This window comes from Chelonoidis abingdonii, chromosome 6 (genome assembly GCF_003597395.2).
Source record: "Chelonoidis abingdonii isolate Lonesome George chromosome 6, CheloAbing_2.0, whole genome shotgun sequence".
Classification (NCBI taxonomy): Eukaryota; Metazoa; Chordata; order Testudines; family Testudinidae; genus Chelonoidis; species Chelonoidis abingdonii.
The window spans coordinates 109,783,420-109,798,340 of record NC_133774.1 but is presented as its reverse complement, the minus strand read 5'-3'; the positions used below and the strand labels follow the sequence as shown (position 1 = coordinate 109,798,340).

Here is a 14,921-nt window from a genome sequence, read left to right as displayed (position 1 = left end):
CAGTCCATTTCATGGGCACAGAATTTTAAAAAATAGTACATTTCATAGTTTCAGCTATTTAAATCTGAAATTTCATGGTGCGGTAATTGTAAAGGTCCTGACCCAAAAAGGAGCTCAGTGTGTCTGTGTGTGTGTGGTGGGAGGGTCACCAGGTTATTGTAGCAAGGGGTTGTGGTACTGCTTACTCCTGTGCTGCTGCTGGCGATGGTCCTGCCTTCAGAGCTGGGCAGCTGGAGAGTGGTGGCTGTTGGCCAGGAGCCCAGCTCTGAAGGCAGAGCCACCACCAGCAGCAGCGCAGAAGTAACGATGGCATGATATGGTATTGCCACCCTTACTTCTGCACTGCTTCCTGCAGAGCTGGGCCCTCAGTCAGCAGCCACCACAGTCTAGCCACCAAGCTCTGAAGGCAGCAGTGGGAAGTAAGGGTGGCATGGTATGGTACTGTCATCCTTACTTCTGCTGGCAGGTGCCACTTTCAGAGCTGGATGCCCGGCCAACTGCTGCTGCTCTCTGGCCACCCAGCTCTGAAGGCAGCACAGAAGTAAGGGTAGCAACACTGTGCCCCCCCACCACCACAATAACCTTTTGACCCCCATACAACTCTCTTTTGGGTCAGAACCTGCAATTTGAGAAATGCTGGTCTCCCCCATGAAATCTGTATAGTATAGGGTAAAAGCACACAAAAGACCAGATTTCAGGGTCCGTGAACTTCATGGCCATGAATTTGGTAGGGCCGTAACAATGATTATCTAATCAAGCCTTGACTCCCCTATGAGCTGGGTAAGCAGCTATTATGCCAAAGAAATGGAGACAGAGTTTAGAGAACTGGAGCCTGACTCTCACAGGTGCCCGCAACTACCAAGAACTAAAGTAGGAACTCCAGGTGCTCACCCCTCTGAATATCAGGATCTGGCTTTCTCAAGTTGGGCATCAAAAACAGAGACAGAAAATCAGTGAACATTTTTGAAATGTGTGCCTAAGTGACTTGTTCAAGAGCTGGGATTACAACTCAAACTCCTACATACCACTGCATGTTATATTAAAAAAAATTAAAAATAAAAAAAATTAAAAAAAAGACATAAAAAGACATTACAGCACATTGGCAATCTAAACAAATTTAAAGAAATTTTGCAAGTACATACAAAAACAAGAAAGAAAATCCTGTGAAATAAGAAGTGGAAGCAATACATGGGAGCTATTAAAAATTTTATATGAGAGTAGTAGAAATACAGAATGATATGCCTCATACCTAAGCCAACCAAAAAGCCAGCAGGGTCATGGAAATCTCCAGGAAGGGCAAGAAAACTCAGACAAAATTCCTTTAACTGTAAACATCTCAGGTACTTCAATTATGCATTGAAAAGGGAGCATAGTCAAAGTTGTTCTCAGGCAATCTTGGACTAACACTGTTCTAACTTGCATTAGGAGCAGAAAAATCAGCTCCTGGCTAGCTCCAGGATTTTGAGAAGGGATAACAGAGAGGAGGCAGAAAGCCACCTCTTTCCCCATCCATCTCCCTCCTTCACATACTCAGTAATGACACTCAGGTGCACCTGAAGATCAAATACCAAACGCTGTAATGTCTTGTAACTTTCTCTTATGACTAGAACTGGTCCTTTTTTAAAATTTTTGTAAAAATGCATCTAATTTTGCAAAACCAATTTTCTTAATTGTGAAACATTCACTGCTTTTTCAACAAGTTCTAATTAAGATAATATTTTGCTCAATCCACAATGAAGAGCAGTATAATGAGGTGCAGCCTCATTCATCTGCCCATGGTATTCATACAGAGTTTCTCTTCTCAGTGTACTGACAAAAATACGTTTTTAGTTGGTTTTACTCCTGTTAGCCTTGTAGAACTGGCATAGCTGAGAAAGATATGAATTATATTCATTTGTGCCTCATTAAACAAGACTGTTTATTAAGTTCCAATCAGTTACACCTATGCAAACTCATTAAAGAGAATGCAGTTGGACCAAATACTGTGGGCATAATCTATAAAGATACTGAAGTTGTAGGGGTTTAGTTTCTGGTGGTGATAAACAAGAAGGTAAGAATCCTGCTACACTATAGATCCTATGATAAATTTGCAGGGTTGGCAGTAAAAATTAATTTATAATCTGATCATATTCGATATAAAAATCAATGAAAGCAACTGACAACCCTCTATTGCTTTTTCAAAAATTTGTATATTGAATCTTATTTAGATGAAGTTAAAATTAATCATTTCAACATACTTACATTATCCCTTCTCAACAACCAACGTGGACTACTGGCTTTGGTTTCTATAAAGTTATATAATGAAGACAGAGGGTTTTTTTTTTAGCAGATTGTATTATGCAGAGGTGGTGGTTTGTTTGGATTATGGAGCAGGTCAGAATTATTTAAGTTTGTAACTCAGTTTTCTTTGTAAGCCTGATTTCAGCATCCCTTCTAAAAAAGGGAAAGAAGAGTGAAACTTTAGTTTGCTGAACTCACAGTCACTATTTGCACAGGGGATCCAGCACAGAGCATTGGAAAAAGAGCAGGAATGCTGCCTGTTCTACTGCACCACTTTCGAAAGGCCTCTGCTCTAGCCAATCCCACTTACAACCACTCACGTGTATCTCTGTAAATCACAAGAGAGCTCTCCAGGGGCAGATGCTAATATAGCATAAATACCTTAAACTGTGACTTCCCGTACTTGGAGATGTTTGGGTTTCTTTTAAATGTAGTTTCAGCTCTGAATTTCCTGGCTTAATGATTGCCTCTTGCTAACTACAACTCTTATCAGGATTTTTCCCTTAATTGATGAAAATAGCTTTTGAAAAATAAGTTTGTGTTTTACTGATTCCGTATCAAATTTGCTCAGTTTACAAGTATTTATTATTCTATAACAGTGCCTAATAGCATGCCAGGCACTCCACAGTACAGATTAGAACACACCAACTCTTTGCTCAAAAGACCTTATGATCTGATTTCAGTCAGTGGAATAAAGGGGGCAAACTAAACGACAATGTGGACTTGGGTGTGAAAGAACAAGATCAGTAAAAAGATTACCTGGTTACTCAGAGAAGTCAAATGCAATATGGTGAAATAGGGTTTTTTAATTTTTATATTATATATATATATATATATATATATATATATATATATATATATATATATATATATATATTTGTTGACATACTGGTATCCCAAAAGAAATAAGAGGGATTTGAAAGAGAAGTAAAAATATGTTTTAAGTACAACCTCTGCAAACTTATTCTGGGATCTAATTGTCTGGCTACATTTTTTCTATCTTGCACATCATACCAGTATCAAATTCTGCAAGCCAAACGATGCACTCAAGTACACAAGCACAAATTTACTAACACTTTCTCTTTATCTGAGTACTGGAACACTTCAAAAAGTTATAAATATTCAAGATTAAAAGATTCCCTCTTCAACTATTCATTTCTAATATGAGGAGAACCATGTCATAGCAACCAAAGCTTGGTTTCTTATTATAAGTAGATATTATATGTTTATGCTCATTCTAGTTGGAAAGTTTCCGTCCAAAGGTTTTTTACTGGTTTTCCAGATCTTTAAATATCAAACTAATCTATCTTGAAATTGTTGCAATTCTGCAAACTTAAAAGCATATATTTTGAAGTTTTCTATTGTTATTAAACATTTAATAAAAGTCTTTTCTACCCAGCATGTATAATTAACTCATGGCTTCACTGCCTCGAAGTGTAACTGAGACCAAAAATACTGTAAAATTTAAAAAAGGGTAACATTTGCATACCTTTTATTGCATTATAAATCCAGAGTTACACTACATAGGAAAAAAATTAATGATATAAATCCTTATCAGGGCGAAAGCTATTCACTAACTGATGCAAATTAGGAAAATATTTCCTCTATGGGTTGGTTATTCCATAACTGTTCCGCTACAGGAAACACAAGGGTTTCTTACACCTTCCCCTCCTACAGAGTACTGCCAGACGAAGATGGACTACTTATACAGCAGTTCCTCTGTTTATATGTTTATTTATTTATTATATATATGGTCCACATTGCCTGACAGTATGCAAATATATAGTTTAGTTACAATACACTGATAAACTATCTGAAAAATCAAATAACATACTTACAGTGAAAATACCCATTAGTTGAGTGTAAAAGAGTCCACTTATTCCACCTAACATTATTATGCCCATGAAGGTCGATATCCTTAGCAAGGCAAGTTCATGTCTAAATACAAAGAGATCCTATGAACAAAGGGAAAAAGAAAAGGCTGTTTAGATTTCAAAAATTACATGAAGAAAATGATCTCTGAACAAAGCAATAACATTAGATAAGAACTGATTTATGACATTTATGGCTAAAGCAATGCATTTATATGAGCTAGGTGGTATTTTTTCAATGCATAAATGCTAAAAACTCAAAACCTATAAAATACGTTTTCTATTTATATATTCAGACATACAAAAAGGTATGATAGATTGCCAAAGAACTCAATCCACTATTTAAGGTTTGGTAGTATAGTAAACCCTGCCAGTTTATTCCTGGCTTTTCCTCAGCAAAACATGCCACATACTATTCTGTACATACTTGGCTTTACAAGGAAATATTTCATAAGGAAACAAAAACTTTCTGTGCTATAAGACTTTCACATTGCGGCTCTAGTCATAGTCTATTACATTATTTTAATGACTCTTCTTTAAAAAAATAATACTTGGAACTTGACTCAAGGATGACACTGTAATAAAATAAAAATATATAGTTAGGGCTGTCAAGTGATTAAAAAATTAATCATGATTAATTGTACTGTTAAACAATAACAGAATACCATTTTTTTTTATTTTTTAAAATTCTGATTTTAATTTAAATCGATTTTGCTGACAAAATGCTTTTTGAGGAAAAAACCTATCTAAAAATAGCTTTAATTAATATATATTATAGCTCAAAGATATCATGGAATAGGGATTATAAATTCTAATTCTATAGTATAAGACAATGTATTCATGTAATGTTTAAGAAAAAAATTGTAAATGAGTTTCAATAGTTCACAGATTAGGGACCCAATTTTATGGGTTCCAGGGGCTTCTATATAGATTATTTAGGTTAATCTTTCTAGCTACCCAATGGGATTTAGTGGTCAGTCTAGAAGATACCATCAGAGATGCTTAGTTTTGCAGTTCTCAAACTGTGGATTTGTGTCTCCAGAGACAACATGTTTGTTAACAGCAAAAGTGTTTTTAAATATATTTTAAATTAGATATAGAGGTGAGAAATAACAGACCTCAACCCTATTGTCCCTCTGCAAATTTGTGTACACAGAGTCAATCCCTTACCTCTCTCTCTAAAAGTGAAAAGTTTCAAAAAGTTCAATGAATAGAAGATTGGTGGTGGTGGAATAGATCTGGACAAGGAGAAGAAGTCTGGAGATAAATGTGAGAAGGGACGGACAGTAGAAACAAAAGTGAAACTATTTGAGCATCATATTCTAGAAGTCTTGAGATCTTTCTGAGTGGGGACTTCATTGATTTGAGATCTACCAAATCCTTCTCTTACTAGAAGGGAAAACCTATAATGGCAGCAGGTTGTAAAAGAGATCCAGTTGGGGAATATTTTAATGAAGTTCCTCTATCTGTGGGTAAGATAGGCAGGCAAAATGCAAACAGTGTAACAAAGAAATGCAAGGCCTGGTTGCCCAAATGAAACAACATCATGAGAAGTGTTCCTTCTCAGGAGGAAGCTGCACTGAAGATGAGGAAAGGAACAAGTCTGAACATGCAGGACCTTCAGGTTGTTAAACGTTTTTTATTTCATACTTCTTTCTTAAGGACTCCCTGTCTTCCTTCTGGCCTATTCTTCAATTCTCATGTTTGAGCATAAAAAAAAAAAAAAAGTCATTACTCTATGGTACTATCATTTTAGATGCAGTTGTGATAAAAAATAAATAGCTGAAATAGGCAGACCTTCCTTTTACAACTTCACCTTTAAAGTACTACTGAGTCTCCGTGAATGCAATGAGTAATACTAAATGAGCAGTATGGTAATAATAATTAAATAACTGCATTGACTTATTTTGCTTAGGAGAATCCATCCTTAACAGACAGGATTCTGAAGACTATCCACCTTCAAGATCACCATCATTTTCTATAGTTTCAGAGTTATCTGCCAATGATAGCATTTCAGTCACATCATGTATGTCACATAGCTACATTATATTGCCTGTAGCAAAAAGAAAAAAAACCTCCATCATCCAGAAACAACCACAGATAAATTTGTGATAAAAACCAACAGATTACAAAAAGAGGTAATTGATGAAAAAATTGCCCGGCTTGTTTATGCAATAAACTCTCCATTCCATATGACTGAGAACCCACACTTCATTAACATGGTTTAGTCATTAAGATTAGGAAACAGTCCACCCAACAGGCAAATTGCTGGATAAAATGTATGAAAGAGAAATTGAGCAGTGTGCAAAAGGTCTAGATGGTGAAATTGTTAACTTGAGTCTTGATGGGTGGAGCAATGTCCTGTTGTATGTGCTTGTGTGACAACAAAAGAAGGGAATGTTTTCCTTACAGAAACAATTGATACATAAGAAAATGCACACACAGCAGAATACTTACAAGTAGCAGCAGTAAAAGCTATAACAAACTGTGAAAAAAAAATTCAAATGTCTAGTACGCAGCTTTGTCACAGACAATGCTGCAAATGTATCCAAGATGAGAAGAAATTATTTAGAGGAGAGTCCCAAGCTAATAACATATGGTTGCAGTGCTGATTTGATGCACCTCCTTGCCAAACTTTTCAGTGTTCCAGAAATAAAGGTTAACACTGTTGAAATTGAAAAATACTTCCATAACAACCACTTTATGCACATGCATCTGACGAAGTGGGTATTCACTCACGAAAACTTACGCTCCAATAAGTTGATTAGTCTATAAGGTGCCACAGGACTCTTTGTCACTTTAAACTGGCTATGTGCCTGGAACCAAAGTTTATTGAAGTGTTAAACCAACTTTTGACAGCAGTAGCTGCAGGTACAGAGAGAATACTTTCTTTCAGTTTATTCAACTAGTTCAGTTCAATGACTAAGGCCTGGTCTACACTAAAAAGTTAGGTTGGCCCAGCTGCATAGCTCAAGAGTGTGAAAAATCCACCCACCAACCCCCAAGTGGTATAGTTAAACCTACTAACTCCAGTGTAGACAGTGCTATGTCAATGGAAGAATTCTTCCATCAACCTAGCTTCTTCATCACAGGTAGGTAGATTACTTATGCTGATGGGAGAACGCCTCTGTATCAGCATAGGCAGTGTCTACACAGATGCGCTACAGCAGTGAAGCTGTGCCTCTATAACATTCCAAGTGTAGACAAGCACTAATTCATTCAAAGCTGAGAAACTGTCTGGGAGTTCAAAAAGCACAAAGGCTTGTTTTCCTCTTCCAATCTATGAGTAAAATCAAAAGTATGAGTTCTATTAATTCTATAATCTTGAAGGACATGGTGACCAGAAACAGTGATAAACTCACTTTTTGCCTTATGTATCTAGCACATTTAAGGCAGTTTTGTTTAACTAACGATTTTAAAATGCTGTTTTTGTACATTTTTCATTGAATTCCAATTTCGATCCAAATGCACCTTGACACAAATCAATAGTGAAAAATTAATCTAGTAAATCAGAAATGTGTCATTCACTATTTTCTAACATAATAAAAAAGTAAATACTAGCAATCTGAATAAAATTACACCTCTGCCTCAATATAATGCGCCTCTATATAACAAGAATTCGGATATAACGTGGTAAAGCAGCGCTGGGGGGGGCTGCGCACTCCAGTGGATCAATGTAAGTTCGATATAACGCAATTTCACCTATAACACGGTAAGATTTTTTGGCTCCTGAGTACAGCATTATATCAAGGTAGAGGGGTATAAGCTATACAGTTGCTTAAATAAATCCATATAGATACAGTGTATCCTCCTGTTTAGAAAAAAATAGTACCAAATTCAGTATAAAGTTCATCTTTAATTGCAAACTACATGTTTTAATGGTTATACACCGAGAATCAGTCTTCCTTAGGAAAATAACTAAAAAGTAGAAATACAAAAACTTAATGATTTAAATCAAGGTTTCCTGACTGCTAATTTAAATCGTGATTAAAATTGGTGATTTAAATCCAGTTAAACATAATGTCAAGTTTATTTCCTAATGCTAACACTTAAGACAGACATGTTCTTCTAGGGTTTATAACTCAAGAATTCCAGTACTGTTTGTGAGAGTAAGACCTAGAAAGAACTTTTTTACTATTTGTGTTACATTAGTACCCAACAGTGGTGACAAGAGCACAAACTAAATGGTAGGACTGAGGCTGAAAGTTACATGCCCCCCAAAAATATTTCTGATCCCACATACACCAAATCATTTCTCATCCCAAATAAGATTAACCAACTACACAAACTGGGAATTCCCCCCCTGCCCCCAAGATCACCTCTGCTGTAACTCCAACCATTCCTCCATTACTACTGAAAATAAACAGGCAACCTCTTTCACTGTTCCTTACCCTCTCATCTCTTTGGTTTAGTGACAAGCCCACCACTTCACATACTGCTTATCGCAAAAACTCCATATGTCCCCCACTCTCCCTTTTACACTCCACCGCCCACCCTTACCCCCTTGCCAGGTCAGAGGCTTCTTACTCCCTCTTTTTTTTTTTTTTTTTTTTTTGTTATTCACAGGCCTCTACCCACTGCCTCCAAATCACAGGCTGGCCAGTTCCTCACTCTCTGCGCCTCAGGGTATGTCTACACAGCAAAGAAAAACACGCAGTTGGCTCATGCCAGGCAGCTCGGGCTTTTGGGGCTGGGCTGTAGGGCTGTTTCATTGCTGTGCAGACTTCCAGGCTCGGGTTGAAACCCAGGCTCTGGGACTCTCCCACCCCTCCAGGGTCCCTGTGTGGACGTACCCTTAGGCCTTGTGATCAGTAGGAAAAACGCATGTTCTTGTGATGTGGTTAGCTAATGTGATTAAAATCCTAGTGAAGACAAGGCAGTCTGCAGTTTACATATGTTAGCGCCTTGAATGGCTGAAGTGTTAAAACTACAAAATGCCTGGTTCTTAACTCATGTTAATTACCCTGTGTTAGCTAAAATACGGTAAGAACACACTTTTTTCTCTATCGAAGACAAGACGTACGATACACCTCTGACAAGGCTAGAATCTTCCCAGTTTTCCTCCCCTTGCTACTCTTTCTATTGAAGAGACAGAAGGATGGTATCTGCCACAAAGTAGAGGGGTTAGCACCACTAGCTTCTTTTTACTAGCCATCACTGTCCTCAAGAGATCCAACCAAGATCCATCGCTCTAGGTATTGTACAACTGATAGAAACTAATTTAGGGCCTTGAATTTGCAAAGGGACCCACCTGGGCAGACCCATATTCCTGCAAAGAATCCCACTTGTGTCTGCCAACACAGAACCCTTTGCAAACCTCGCTTTAACAGTAAAAATAACAGTTTATTTTCTCTGCCCTACCGGAAACAGAAAATTAACAACATAAAGGGAAAAAAGAAAGTTACATTTTAAAATTCAGTTTAAATAACCTAAAGTAGTAATAATGTAGTTAGGATTTTAGATACATAGGTTCCCCCAATTTATTTTATTATTCCTTTGCAGTAAGCATGAATTAGCAATTTTTCCAAACAAAACTAGCCAAGATTACAAAGTCGCCAGTTAAAAGCTACTCAAAAATTAAATCAATCAATACCGGTTACAATAAAGTCTAATCCATTTTGGACAGATCTTCACCTCATTCAAGCAGTGGTCAGGACTCTCCCTGCCTCTATGCAACATGAGTGCCATGCAACAACAATTTGGCCCCAAAGGCTCACTTATCCCATCACATTCCATAACATGCTCAAGGACAATGCTTCACAAATAGATCATGGAGTTGCATAGCTTGTAAATCATGATCACATCATTAACACAGTGGCTCCTCGAAAGCCTGTTACTCCCCATCACCCACACAGATTCCTATGGTTCTTGGATTCCTTGTGCAAAAACATGGACAAACTTGGGAAGCAGTGGGAAGAAACTTGGGCTGAAAGACTGACAGATCAAATTTCTGCAAGCTTATGCTGAAGTGTATTACATGCCAAGAGATCTTCCTTCTCCATTTTAATAACAGTTGCCAAAGACATTCTGAAAAGAACCATTCAGGTAGTGAACAGCTTCAAACAATGATGCTTGAAATCCACAGCAGAATCCAGCCTCATTCACTGCAAAACAGTTTTCATCCTTCTTTTACAAGATCATCCACGTCTGGAAAGGCTCCTTGAGCCTGGGGAAGGAGGCAAGCCAGACACAACACAATTTCAAGGATATGGCCAGTTCCTGTAGTGATCCTGGGCTGAACTGGGGAAAGGAAGTCCCAGATATACTGAGAGAGACCTGCAAATTAGACCCTTGTCTTGCTCCTCTTAGATGGGGAGTCATGAGCAACAGAACCCTTTTTGACTGAGGCTGCCAGGAACAACAATAACAAATCAAACATACTCTAGTCTTTCAATCCCTAAAAAGAAATGTTCCTGAATCTTGCCAACCACCACCTAGTATCAAATAGCTCTTCCCAGAGTAAAAGTTTTTGTTAAAACTAGCTACAGCAGTGTTTCCCAAACTGTTCCGCGAAACACTGGTGTTCCGCCCAATGCGTATAGGTGTTTCATGAAAGAATCATAATTAGAAAAAAGGGTCTTTAATTTTTTTTAATTTTAAATTTGGCATATTTGAAGTGTAGTTTACAACTCTTTTTGATTGACTGTAATTTAACATAAAACTCTTTATCTGGGTATTGATAGATCTCCTATTGAATATCACGGCGTAAAAAGAACGTGACATGCAAGCATGTTGACATCTACCCTTTCAGGTATGTTTCAGTTAGTGATGTCATACCCCTTCCACTCGAGGCTGCGCGAACTGCAGTGGTATGCACAAACCATTCTCTTTATGCCATGTTGAATACACCATATCACTCAACAAGTACAAACCTGTGGGTCTTTATCATGTGTGCGATAAGCACAACTAAACTAGCTTCACTCGAAACAATATAAATATTTGTGACAAACAAAATTTGATCAAAATCAGTATTTCTAAATATTGTTACTAAACCTAATCACCATGGATTTGTGGTTAAAAGAAGGAACTTTGAAATGAAAAACAAGTTCTTCCAGTACTCTAACTGTGGCTGAAATAAATGAGCAAAATGTTGTGACACTTCAAAATGAAGATGAATAATCGCAGTCTTTTGTTGCCGAAAAATCTGTTAGTACTAGTGAGTTATCCAAGGTGAAAGAATTTCCACCGATGTATACAGGACCGGCGCTAGGGTTTCTGGCGCCCTAGGCGCCAGGACATTTCGCTGCACCACGCGCGGGTCTCGCGAGCTGCGGCTCCTACACGGGAGGGCCCTGGCTGGCCGTCGGACCGCCCCGACCCGGGGGGGGGGGGCTCCTGAGCGCCGTCACGGCGCCCCTGAACCGGGGGGGGGTGGGCCCCTGGCTGCCGGGCTTGCGGCATCCAACGCAGCGCTTCACTGACTCGTGGTGCGCCCCGGGCTCCGCTGCGGCAGCGTTCCTGACCCGGGGGGGGCGGCGCCCTGGCCTGCCCGGCGCGGCGGAGGGGGCGCACTGACCTCTCAGGGCCCGACCCGGCCCCCCTACCCGTACATCCTTGGTCAAATCTGCCGTGGCAGCCAGCGCTGCTGCCGGAACAGCCACACCGCTGCACATAAAAAATTTGGGTGGCCACTTTTGGTGGCCCAAATTTGCGGCGCCAGCAACCGCCTATTCACACTAAATGTTCAATCATCATCCATCCCGTATTGATTATCTATACAACACAAAAAAAAGCATGTTAAATATACTGGAAACAAACTATATAAAAATTATTTGTTCATTTTACCATTTGTAAATAAAGATGCTCCTGATGCATGGCTTCTACACAACAAGACTATACAAAACATCATTGCTCCTGCTAAACTTCTACATGTGGAAACTCAAGCATGCTGAATACAAGACAAAGATATAAATTTTTTCAAAGGAAGCGGAACCAATTGCGAAATTGTAAACTTCCGATGTTAAAAATTGCTAACACAGACAACAAAGCAACAGCCACTTATGAGTAAGTAATCGGGCCTGCCAAAACTCAACTATTGAGAAATCTTCATCAAGCCTTGTGCAAAAGATATGTAATATGCATGTGGATGAGCATCGGTAAAAAAAACTGATGCCGACAAGTATTGCAAATAACATTGTTCATCCATATTAAAGATCTGCAGGATACAATGAAAAAACATAGTTGCCGACTGATAATTGCCATAATCACACTGCACAATTATCCTACGACGTTTAGGACTCTTCACAATTCCATATAATTAATATGACTAATAAAGACTATCTAGGATCTCAAATCCAACACAACGAGAAATATTCAACAGCATCAACAATTTAATCAGGAAGCATAACTTAGTCGAGTAAAATATGAGTATGTAATATACGTGCTCAGCAGATAGAAGATAGGAGCTGTAAACGACGAACATATGGGCATCAGAAAATAAAAGCACTATAACCATTGTGTTTCTACACATACAAGCATTGCAGTCCATACCATCAAATCTAACTGTACTCGAAACAGTACAAATTATCAATTTTGTCAAATCTCAACCACTTCAATCCAGGTTATTTAGAATTTTGTGTGAGGAAATGGGTAGTCAGCACAAAGCACTTCTTTTACATATGGAAGTGAGGTGGCTATCCAGAGGAAAAGTGCTTGTGAGGCTTTTTGAGCTTCATAGTGAACTACTGGTATTCTTCACTTCAGATAATTCAGGACGATAATTTAATGACTGACTGACAAATTCCTCATGGCTAATGAGACTTGCGTATCTTGCAGATATTTTTGCAAAATTAAATGAAATTAATCTGTCGCTGCAAGTAAAAAATGTGACCATTTTTACTACAAGGGATAAAATTTTGTCGTTAAAAAAGAAACGGGAATTCTGGGCATCATCTGTACAACAGAACAACTTTGACTGCTTCCCTACAGTACATGAATTTCTGACTGAAATAAATTCTACAGTCCATGAAGAAGTTTCCAGCACCTTTTTACAGCACTTATGTGACTTGCAGGCCTCTTTATTAGAATATTTTTCTACAACTACCGATGATAATGCTCAAAATCCGTTTGTAATTACAGCCAAACCAGTTGGCTTTACTGCACATGATTATGAAAGTCTAAGTGACTTAATTTCTGACTCTGATTTGAAATAAAAGTTTAAGGATCTTCTGCTGAATAATTTTTGGAGCAGCCTAATAGCAGAGTACCCTAATGTGGCTAAACGTGCAGTTGGAGTGCTCCTTCCTTTTGCTACAACTTATTTGTGTGAGACGGGATTTTCGTATTATACTGCAAGAAAAACCAAATACAGGAATAGACTTGATGCTGTGCCTGACGTGAGGATTCCATGTATTATTCCTAATAATAAGCGAATTTGTGATAGAAAAACATAGAAACACCAATCCCAATACAAATTTGTATTTGTTTATAAAAATAGATTTTCCTAGTAAAAATCTAATTTATTTGGTGTTTGTGTATATATAAAAACAGGTTTTTTCAATAGAACACTGTTTTTAATTGACTCTTGCACTTGATTTTTGTACTACTTTATATGTGCTTTCCAGTTAGAAATTGTTAGTTCAAGTTATTTTAAATTTGTATTTTTTCTTCATTTTATAAAATAAAATATATTTGAGTACAAATAACACAATTTTTTATTTGAACACCAAATGACTACAAATTAATATTATAAGTGTTCTGTAACAGGCTAAAAAGTGTTTTGTGGCCAAAAAAGTTTGGGAAACACTGGTCTACAGGCAATAACTAGATCCTTCTCATTCAATTTCAAACTGGGATTAGGAACAGAAACAAAACCAGAAACTATGTTTCTGCTTTACCCATGGAAATCACTCATACTCTTGGACCTTTATGTGGCACTAAGTACAATCTACCACAGAACACTTTTATCCCACCTTAAAGTGGCAGCAGGGGTCCAGGAAAATGCACACACAGAATCCTTCCTCAAGGGCTGTATTCAGAGTTAATGATTGGTAACTATGCTTCTGCTATCAAACCCTTGCCTTGAAGAAGCACAGAGCTATAATCTCTCATTTCATCGAATCGATATTTACATGCAGCTGTTTGGAGACTGTAAGATTACAACTGGCAACAATATACACTGAACACTTGTAATTCACAACCTACCATATCTTCATTGTCTCCCAATTATCCCAGCATCTGGGCAAGATCGGCACATGGATGAGGAAAAACTGGATGAAGTTAAACAGTAGTAAAACGGAGATTATGCTGGCGCACACACACACACACACACACACACACAGAGAAAGTTGGCTACCACAATGCTGTCTACACTAGTCAAATACTGACATCTGTATATTGTGAAAACACTGCAGTTTCGGGGTGCTGTTTTGATTCTATGGTTTAGAATTGGAGTTTCACCTAGCTGCATCTGCAGCAAATGAATTCTAACATCTTTGATTGGCTAGGAGACAGTGTCCCATCCTTGCAGATGATGACTTGGCTTCAATCATACACACATTCATTATCTCCCAACCAGATTATTGCAGTGCAATTGATTCCAACTTCAAAATATCAACTCTGAAAATAACTCAAGAGGTGCAGAATGCCGGAACACGCCACCACAACTATAGACTCATAGGTCAGAAGGGACCAATATGATCATCTAGTCTGACCTCCTGCACAAGGCAGGCCACAGAACCCTACCCATCCACTTTTATAACAACCCCTAACCCATGACTGAGTTATTGAAATCCTCAAAATTGTGGTTTGAAGACCTCAAGCTGCAGAGAA

General features: G+C 38.2%; 1 protein-coding gene across 3 annotated transcripts in view; it reads right to left on the bottom strand.

The window, feature by feature from the left end:
* The window catches only part of ZDHHC21 (zDHHC palmitoyltransferase 21), a 69,372-nt gene that overhangs the window by 31,205 nt on the left and 23,246 nt on the right, over positions 1–14,921 (bottom strand). For all 3 annotated transcript variants that reach the window (XM_032776138.2, XM_032776120.2, XM_032776147.2), the window contains one exon: positions 4,119–4,235. In XM_032776138.2, coding sequence (XP_032632029.1) covers positions 4,119–4,235 — 117 coding nt within the window. The remainder of the gene's footprint in view (positions 1–4,118; positions 4,236–14,921) is intronic.